This window comes from Lontra canadensis, unplaced genomic scaffold (assembly GCF_010015895.1).
Source record: "Lontra canadensis isolate GAN:19392208 unplaced genomic scaffold, GSC_riverotter_1.0 scaffold10, whole genome shotgun sequence".
Classification (NCBI taxonomy): domain Eukaryota; kingdom Metazoa; phylum Chordata; class Mammalia; order Carnivora; family Mustelidae; genus Lontra; species Lontra canadensis.
In genome coordinates this window covers 2,168,175-2,178,585 of record NW_022631004.1, presented here as the reverse complement: position 1 = coordinate 2,178,585, position 10,411 = coordinate 2,168,175, and the positions used below count along the sequence as shown (strand labels likewise).

General features: G+C 33.1%; 1 protein-coding gene across 1 annotated transcript in view; it reads right to left on the bottom strand.

The window, feature by feature from the left end:
- Positions 1–306: 306 nt before the first annotated feature.
- Positions 307–10,411, bottom strand: part of ANXA10 (annexin A10) — a 105,575-nt gene continuing 95,470 nt past the window's right edge. The window contains exons 7-12 of the mRNA XM_032855909.1: positions 9,590–9,643; positions 9,400–9,493; positions 8,612–8,707; positions 6,463–6,521; positions 2,556–2,678; positions 307–574 (exon numbers count right to left, since the gene is read on the bottom strand). Coding sequence (XP_032711800.1) covers positions 506–574; positions 2,556–2,678; positions 6,463–6,521; positions 8,612–8,707; positions 9,400–9,493; positions 9,590–9,643 — 495 coding nt within the window. The 3' untranslated portion in view covers positions 307–505. The remainder of the gene's footprint in view (positions 575–2,555; positions 2,679–6,462; positions 6,522–8,611; positions 8,708–9,399; positions 9,494–9,589; positions 9,644–10,411) is intronic.

Here is a 10,411-nt window from a genome sequence, read left to right as displayed (position 1 = left end):
TTTTACATCCAGGTCTCTTACATATCAAAGCCTGACAAGGATCTGTATGGCTGCACTTTGCTGTTATATAGCTTCATTTTCTTTTAAATGGACACAGCTTTAGATGTTAACTTTAGCTTTATTGCATTTGTACAAAAATCTTGAAAATTTCTCTAAGGGGGTTGGCCCCACACCATGTTTTCCTCTCCCCAAGCATGCTAAGGACAGGTATAAGCAGATTTTCTTGTAGGCAACTGACAGTTTGCATTTAGATAAAATATATTTCAATGAAATTATTTTTATTATTCCATTTAGTAAATTGCTGATTTGGGTGATAAGTACATATCCACTGTCATATATTTTATCGATAGATTTTTCTTTGGCTTAGAATGATTTTAAAGATAGAAGAGAAAATTGATTCTATAATTTAGCTATGATGCTTCTAACAAGGCAAACTTCTCACAAACTCTTTATTTAGACAGGTCTGTAAATAGGAGTGCTGTGTCCTCTGCCTCCTTCTTTTGACTCAGTAGTCTTCAGCATCACCAGCACAGATGGCAAGCAGAGATTTTTCATAATGCCCTGAAGCAAAATTCTGAAACAACCACACAAAAAAACAATGTATTTGAAATAAAATATCATAGTATTTCCAAAAAGAAGCATGATTCCTCTGAATTACAACGAGAAAGATCCATGGGCCATTACCGTTTCCAAAACTGTTCACTCTTTTCATCTAAAAATTTAATATGTTCTGAGAACTATTCCCAGTGGAACTTATTGGAAAATAATAGCCTGGTGATAGTCAATAGAATAGGGTTTATATAAAGTTGATTGAACCCTAATGTGTATTTATGAAAAGAATAACTCACAGTAGAATTAAATCTCCTCAACTTTAAAAGAGGTGTACTAATATTGTTGTTATAAGTCAGCTTAGAGTCTGGAGGGCAAATTGACGATATGCCTCCAAAGACTTAAAAGCATTTACACTCACCAATGCAGTAATTCTACTTCAAGAAATGTATCCTAAGGAAATAGTGATCAATTATTGATGAGCACAAAAATTTATACTAGAAAATATAGACAACATTATGCATAATAGTGAAAAAGTAAAAATCAATATTTAAAATATGGGATAGTTTATGTATTTTATAACTTATACAGTGGAATACCATGATTCAGTAAAAGTATTCCTTTTTGTAGTAAAGCATATTAATTTTATATATATTTTTAAAAACAGCACCTACAACATTTCATTACTGATTGTCTGTGGTGAAGAATAAGGGCAATTTTTATCTCCTTTTTATGATCTTCTATAGTTTCTAAGTTTTTTAAAACAATAATAGAAAGAAATGGGATTATAAAAACTATGTTAAAAATCAACTATCATATTAATGTTCTCTTACAAAGTCGTGCAATTATAATTCACTGTTTTAAATGCATTTAGTAAAGTTACATTAATTACATGTAGACTTTGAGGTGGCTTGGTTAATTGAAGTATATATGTTAGAATTCACTTATTCATTTAGAAAATGAGTTTTGACGTTTCTCAATGAAAAATGTTCATCACCCTTTAAAGTTTAGGGTTTTGAAGGTAGGTGCAAGGGCAGTTTTATCAAAATAAAGGAATAAAATGTTTCTTAACTCCTGCAATGTCTTTTTTGGAGCAACTTTGGTTATGCAAAGGCTTATAGGGTCTTCTGTTGTTTTTATGGTCTTTTGGTCTTAGGTTGTCAAGTTGCTTCTGGATCACTTTTAATAAACTAAAAAGCTATTTTGTGCAATTGAAAATTTCAGTGTAAAGCAATGTGAACAGGTAACAGCACTCAGCTACACGCAAAGTGTAAGGTAAGATATATTCTCAGGGCCTTGTGCTTGGTATAATACCCTGGTGATGCCATCCCAAAATTCTTTATAATTATTTGAATGAGAGTTTAAATATTTTAATTTTAGATTGGGTGCCAAAAATTACATGTGTAGCCCTGTATATCCTAATAATTCTTTGCTAGGTTTTATCAAAATCCAGACTAAAGCTTAGACATATTAGAATGGACAAATTTGTTTGTTTACTTCAGAATCATTGCTGCTTTGCCCTTCAACAGCTAAAGGGGTGCATAGAATTTTACATAACTATCAAAGTTAAATTCCTGCACGTTACCAGTTTATAGGATTCCACTGGCTGCCCTGCCTTCTATGACAATATGAGAGGAGAACTGAACTGATCTAAGAAGCCTTTTCACAGTTAGTGTGGCCTTATTGTAAATCGTACCTTTCCTGATACTGATCATGCTCAAAATTTAACTCACAAAGCCCAATTACACAATTAAGGGATGAATACTTTACATGACTCCATCAACAATTTTTGTTTGAAACACATAAAAAATTCCCTTACTGAGATGAAGGGAGCTCCTCATTTAGCCCTTGTTGATGCACTAAATACTGTCCGATGGACTAAAGTAGATCATCTTGTCAGAATAGTTAACTTTTTAGATTCTAACACAAAGTTACTTAAAGCTCTTATATCAGTTTTAAAAAATGATAAAATCTGGGTGAAAATAAATCACGTATAGGAGATTTACTTTGATGTCATGAAACAGTGATTTTCCGTATCTCTCTTTGTATCGTTTTCTGATGGTCATCAGATCTATTTCACTTCTGGCGATTAGGATCCTGATTACAGTTTTATTATGGAAACCGAAGTCCTAAAAGATACAGAGAAGGAAAGAAAAAAATTGGAAAATGGTACCTTAAAGTTAATCTGTCTAATATAGACTCAACCTCTTTTCTGTGGCTGTTTATTCATTCTGTAGTCCTCAAACACTGGCATGATGATCGGGGGAGTGCCCACCTCTGACTCCCATATCCTCCGAGAGTTCGCCTTCTCTCATACGGTGTACACACAGTGAAGTATTCTACCTGTTTGACTTCTTTCCTTTGCTTTATTTATTTATTTTGTTGAAGTATAACTGACATAATTTTGCCTATTAATTCCAGATGTATGTCATAGTGATTCAGTATTTTTATAAAAAATTACAAAATGTTTCCCATCAATCTAATTTTTCACCATACAGTTTTTTGCCTTACAGTTATTGCATTCCCTAAACTGTATGTTAAATCAGAGTGAGTTATTTATCTTATAACTGGAAGTTTGTACCTCTGAATTCCCATTAGCTATATCACCTGTTCCCTCACCCCTCTCCCTTGGTGACCAGCCGTTTGTTTCTTGTATCTGTGAATCTTTTTCTGTTTTGTTTATTTATCTGTTTTGTTTTTTAGATTCTACACATAAATGAAATAATATGGTATTTGTCTTTCTCTGACTTATTTAACTTAGCATAATACCCTCTAGGTCCATCCATGTTGTTGCAAATGGGAAGATTTCATTTTTTTTAATGGCTGAGTAATAGTCCTGTGTCTGTGTGCATGCATGCGTGTGTGTGTGTGTGTGTGTGTGTGTGTGTGAAACATTCTTTATTGATGGAAACATAGGTTATTTCTTGGCTATTGTACATAATACCACAATGAACATAGGGACACTTATATCTCTTCAAATTGGTGTTTTTATTTTCTTTGAATAAATTCTCAGAAGTAGAATAGCTGAATGGGATGGTAGTTCTATTTTTAAGTTTTTCAGGAAACTCAATACTGTTTTCCATATTGGCTGCACCAATTTACACTCACACCAACTCTGTATGAGGATTCTCTTTTCTCCACATTCTTGCCAACGCATGTTATTTTTTGTCTTTTTGATAATACCCAATCTGGCAGGTGCAAGGTGATATCTTATTGTGGTTTTGATGTGTATTTCCCTGCTGATTAGAGATATCAAGCATCTTTTCATGAGCCCATTGGCCAGTTGGCCATCTGTATATTGCCTGTAGTGGAACTGCTGGAGTGGTGTGGGTCAGGGGCCTCGGGCATGCTGGGGCTGCCCTAGCAGGCCGGGTAGAGCATCTGGACCCTGTTTCTGTCTCTGCTATCAAGGTGGAGGAGAAATGTGAAAATTGGTATGTGTTCACACCTCTGACCCTGGACAGACTTCCAATAGTTCCTCACCCATTTGGTGGATGTTTTATAGTTAATGAATGAATTTCCTTTACTTACAGTATATTTGCCCTTTATACTGCTGTTTCATCGCTGTGCCCGGTGAATCTGGTTCATAGTGATCTGTGCACAGGCACCTCAGTGATATCCCTCCCTACTATAGGTCTTTGTGTAGAGGTGACTCTGTCTCCAACTCTCCTATCCTTCTCTGTGTGGACCCTTCATTATTTGTTGTGCAGAAGCTGCTCAGCTTTCAGTTGTTCTTCAGGAGGAATTGCTCCATATGTAGGTGTAGATTTGGTGTGTCGGTGGGAGGAAGTGAGTTCAGGATCTTCCTACATTAGCATTCGGGCCCCCTTCCTATTTTACTTCTTAAATGTCCCGTAATATCTATTTCCATTGTCACTACCTTGATGCTGGCCCTTATCATTTCACCCTGATCCTGCAATATTTCCTTTCTTTCACAACCCGGCCAACCTTCACATTCTCTACTTCCTGATTCTGCAATAGTTCCTTCCTTTGAGCCTGGTCAACCTTCACACTGTCTCCGTCACACTGCATTATAAAATACAAATCTGATCCTTTGCTCTTTCTAGGTAAAAATTCTAGGCCAGTGAGGGAGGGGGTTTTGAATTATGTTAGAGGAACATTGATATGTCTGAGTGAGACAGCAATTACATTTTTATTTTACAGTTTATTACTAAAAATTGTAAAAAAAAATCCAGGTATTTGAAATATTTTTGGATTTAAACTCAAATACTGAAAAATAAAAAATCAATTCCTGCATACTAGCTCCAGAAAGAATGTTGCTTTATAAACCAAGTTCAATTTGTCTTTTCAAATGGAATAATGGGGACATCCAGTGGCCAAGGAGCATAATATATATATATATGTGTGTAGAGATACACATATATATGTGTGTGTGTGTGTATATATATATGTGTATATATATATATATATATATTTGGCATAATAAAATTCTTGATGTCTGAATGTTTTGGGTATAGACCTCTAAGCAATCTTTTCATAATTCGAGGTAAATAAATTATTTACCCAAATTTCCATATTTAAATTGTATATCATTCACTTAGAGTGCACTAGAGAAAAATACCTGCAATTTTCTTTGGTTAGGAGTAGTGTAAACAGCTTTGACCAATATTTTACATTTGAGGTCATCATATGTCAAAGATTAAATTATTTGAATATACAATCCTCCTCTTTACCTCTAAACCAGTTGTAAGTACATGCATTTTCATTTTTGCATTGAAAGACACAGAGAAAGAATTTTTATTTATTATTAGAATAAGTAGCCCTCAACTTGGACAGATTTGGAATCAAACTAATTATGCTTATTTCCCCATGGTCATTCACAAGTGAAACTTCATTCTCTTTTTAGAGAAGGACATTGTTGAAATCATTCCATAGCATTGCCCAATACATTATTTAAAATTTTTTTAAATCAAGTCAATTTTTTTTCTGCTTGGAAATAAAGTAAAAGCAGAGAGCTATGAGCATAGGATACATGTGTTCTGAGGATACATAGGTTGGTTCTTGTATGTAAATAAAAAATACTCTTTACAAAAGATATATAATAGAAATATTCTCAAGTATTATTGTATTATCCCAGGTTGCTAGCTACTTTTAAGAAGTTGGTCTGTAAAAACAACTTTGAGGATAAAACAGACTTTTAAAACTACTGACTTTAAAAAAAATAATTTTCACAAAGTTTTTGAGATATGATAGATGTATAATGATTTGTATTAGAACTTTTCTTTTTCTAAGAATGTGTTATGCACATTGTGGATAAAATGTGCATTGTCTCATGCATTTAAGTGTTTGTTTCTTTGAAAATAAATGCACCAAAGGAAGTGTGATCGACTATCACACTAAATATGAACAACATTCTCATTTAATTACAAAATAGATTATTGTTATCCAGCCATCTCTTCTTAAAGTACTTTCTAAACACTTTAAGTTTAAAAATAACCACTGGCATTATTTCATGTTTTTTTTTTTTTAATTTCAGAAATGTAGCAATTTCTTACTAAGGGTTTATAATGTTTTGACATTTCCTGCTTGATACTATATGTTTTGTGCTTGAGTTAAGTATGAAGTAGGGGTCTTTGGCAAAACACAAAAGCTTTTGGGTTTGCCAGCTTCTTCATATGCTAAGAAGTGCTAAAGCACATGGGGGAGATAGACCCCATGGAGTCATACTTCTCAAGTAACTCAATTTGATGCAGAAAGCAGAGCATTATTTATTTGGTTGTTCTCATTTTGGTGTATAATACATTTTTTTCCCCACTTGAGCATATTTTGTTTGAAATGAATATGTTTGTATACAAGTTCAAAAATGTTTAAATAATAAAAGTAAACCTAATGCTTTGAGAAAATAAACATGATTATCTGGGAAAATTTTAAAAATATGTGGGTCATACTTACATGGATTGCACTATATAGTCTATAAGCAAAATAGGCTGGTTTATCTCGAATGCAGAGAACTAGGAAAAATCAGAGGAAAGAAAAGAAAATTTGAGAATGACAACATATATTTTCTTCAGAATTTGGGAAACAATGAAAACACTTCTTTTTTTCTGTTAAAATCCTGGGAGAGTGAAACTTTTTGAGTCCTATGTGGGAAACCTCATTGTACATTGTAGTAAAATTTCAATATTTAAAATAGTGGTAAAACTATAACCTATTAAAAAATGTAAAGCAACAATATTCTAATGACTCATTCAGGTTTTTATTTAGTCTATGTCTTTCTCTTGGAGATCTCTTAGTTCTTTCACAGTGTCTAGTGAAGAAAAATGTGTCCCTTTTACCTGAAAATTAAATAAAGCATAAAAGAGACCCATGACCTGAGCCAAAATCAAGAGTCACATGCTCAACCAGTTGAACAACCCAGGCGTCCCAAATCTGAGATCTCTTAAAAACAAACAAACAAACAAACAAAAACCTGGATGGGTGATAAGGGGCCTGGAGTACTGTTAGGAGTCATCTAATCAAAACCATTATGACATTAGAACCATTTAGAACCTAGTGAACATTTGTCCTTAATGGAGGTCATTTGATTATTATTGACATTCAATAATGTTTATTTGAATAAGTAAATAAATTAATAAACAAATGAGTAACATATGTGAGGCTATAACTTCTGGGCAAAATAAAGTCATCACAACAGTGTTTTCTCTACAGTTCAAATAATAATTTTAGGTTGTAAGACCATGCCTTCATCTTTTACATTTATTTATAACTGTGAACTTCATAGAACACTCTTGAGTCTCTGCTAGAATGTGGACACTTTCATTGCTTTTATTGTTGTTTTACTGTTCCATTTGCACAGCCTAAATCAATGGCCACAATAGTGGATGACTCAATAAATGTTTATTGAATAAATGAATGAATCAGTTAAATTGTTTTCTGTTATTTCTCATGTCCACTATTTCCTTTTACCTACTGCTTTGTTTGTGGTATGGTATATAGTGGAAAGAGAGCAATCTTGGAATTCAGATGACATGGGTTCTAGTCATAACTTTGTTGCTCATTAGTTGATGGACTTTGAAGTAGTCAATTAACCTCCTTGGCCTTGTTAAATGAGTTGCAATGTGATATATTATTAAACTATTTTGAAAATTAGCCAAAACAAATGTCCCATATTCTCAGAAAAACACACACATACTCATATATTGTATACTATTTTAAGGATTTCATAGACCCCACTAAAACTTTTTAATGGAACCCTAGCTTGAAACTCCTTTAGAAGCTAAGGTATAAAAATTATGTTCCTTGCCATCTCAAATGCCCGTGTATGTTTGTGCCATTCTAGGAATGGAAAATCATAATATACATTTATTCAACAAATGTAAATGGTTACTTGATGTGTGTTCTTTATGGGGACATTTCACAAAGACATTTCATTTGTAGTTCCTACAATGTATGCTGTCAAGTCATAATACAGAACAAGGTACAGCATAGTGGTTTCATAGTAGTTGTTATGGATAACTACCACTGTTTTCTTCTCTATGGGAAGATATCTTTTCTTAAGAAAGAGATGAAAAAAAAAAAAAAAAGAAAGAGATGGAAGTATGTCCCTTTCACAATAGCCTGGAGAAATCACTATTGAGTAACAACTTGGTAAATTTTTGTTTATGGTAGAACTTACTCCTAAAGGCAAAATATTAAAGATGATGACAAAAAGACTCTTCCACTTGGAGAAAAGGAAGCCAGATTTCTAGCATTTATCTGCTTTTTAACAAGGGAATGGAAATCAGTACATATAAATGAGTTCAAAGGTATGAGATCCCAGTTACCTGAGAGAGTGAGATTTCAATGTTTGCCAGTATGAAAGTTGAACCAGCTATTATGGAAGGGTATTAGTTCATTAAAGTTATCAAGTTGCCAGTTCAGTGCATTGTATGAGTAGCTAATGTACTTTTCCTCTATAGAGTTAACATCGTCACTAAATAATTAAATTCAGGGAAAGTAACTCAATGAAGAGCAAAGTCATGCATGTTTAATTCAATCAGAGCTAATCAGCACTTATTGTGGAATCGAAGGTCTGCTGTACACCAAATAAATCATTACTTACCAATTGCGACTAGCAACTCTTGGAAGTATCCATCATAGCATTCATTAATGGCATCTACTATGTCTTGCCCAGAAATATTTTGAAATTCCTGGAAAACTTCAACAAATTGATATAATTCAAAGGAGATTTTGTTCATATTATGATTTTAAAATATAAATATTGTAAATTTAAAATATAAATATTGGTTAGCTTGTTACACATAATGAAAGTAAATAAAATATGGGGGTACAGGTTGAGTTGGAGTAGGCTTTCACAATTTTTATAGTGTTTTATATATGTAGAAAAAAACATAAAACAATTTTTTAACTAAAAGAAACAGAAAAGTATAGAAGCCAAACAATATGCAAACTAATATGAATGCACTTCTAAGACAAATATGACGGCTTCACATAAATTATGACATTAATGATAATCTCCTTGACTTGTAATGAACTAGTTAAACCATGATTACTATATTCTCTTCAAGAAAACATCTAATAGGCCTAATAGAAAATAGCTAATTTATTTGAGTAAGTTCTCCATCAGAAACAGAGATGATTTTGAAAGATTCAATATTTAAAGTTTATATAATTCAATTTTTGGAAAAAATAAAATTATAAGAAAAATTTATTCCTTAGGAATGTCATTAGATAAGACATTCTGTATAAATATAATTCAAAATAAGTACCTTTGTGATCACTGACTTTCCTCTATATGTAACATTTCCCTTTTTTGCCCTTCTAGTTAACTACTTGCTTTCTATTAAACTATCAGTTAAGTAGCTGAAAAGAAACCTGATTAATAATTACCAAGCCACAGTTGTTGATAGCTTTTGTTGCACAGGATCATTTGCAGCATGGTTTTGTGTTCCCCTGTCTTCTGCTGACAGGCTTCCCACAGGACCTGAAACATCATATTGCTAGGAAGTAGCTTCATAACCACCACAGACCATTTTAACAAAGGTTTTTCATAGTCACTTTGAGATCTGGTTCTAGTTACCATTGCATCCTGAGCAGCCATAGCAGGGTCTGTGTATCCTTCCTCTCTGTTTCCCTGTAAAATAAGCACAGGTTTTCCTTTGTAAATTTTCTTGATTAACAACCCATATAGGATTATTGGGACAAAAATCTTTGAACCACCAAAAACATTGCTAATTCCTTAAAAAATTTTATCATTATTTGAAATTAGTCTACATTTGTTGAATATTATATGAAACATAGGTCCTTTTTAAAAATGGGGGTTTTATCTTTTCTTTGCACCAGTGGTAATCTTTCAAAGGCATTGCAGTGTTTTTACTCTGATGACTCTCTATGCAGTATCTTCTTCCCATCAAACTGGGCATCATCCAAGGCCTGGTAGTGGGTAGTACTATTGGATTTAACATTTTTGGAGTGAAAATGCAGAGAGAAAGAATGAGTTAATATTCAGTCTCTGACTTGTCAAATAGGATACATGCAACAAAATAATAATGAAATCCAGATTTTGTAGAGTAAGAATATTTTACAAATTTGTATCATGCCCACCACTCCCACCCATTTATCATATAAAGAATAAATATGGCCAAGTTGATTAGAGATTCTATTACAAATAGGAGGGAAGGAGGGCTAGCCAGTGCAGGAGCTTCTGATCTCCAAGGATTATGACTGTACGGTCTGCGGGGAAGAGTTCAGAGAGACATGTGATTAGACAGTTCATTTACTATTTCCCTTGGGTTGAGATCTGGAGGGAAGGCTTTTTCTTCGTTTCTTTTCTTTTTTTTTTCTTTTCTTTTCTTTTCTTTTCTTTTCTTTTCTTTTCTTTTCTTTTCTTTTCTTTTCTTTT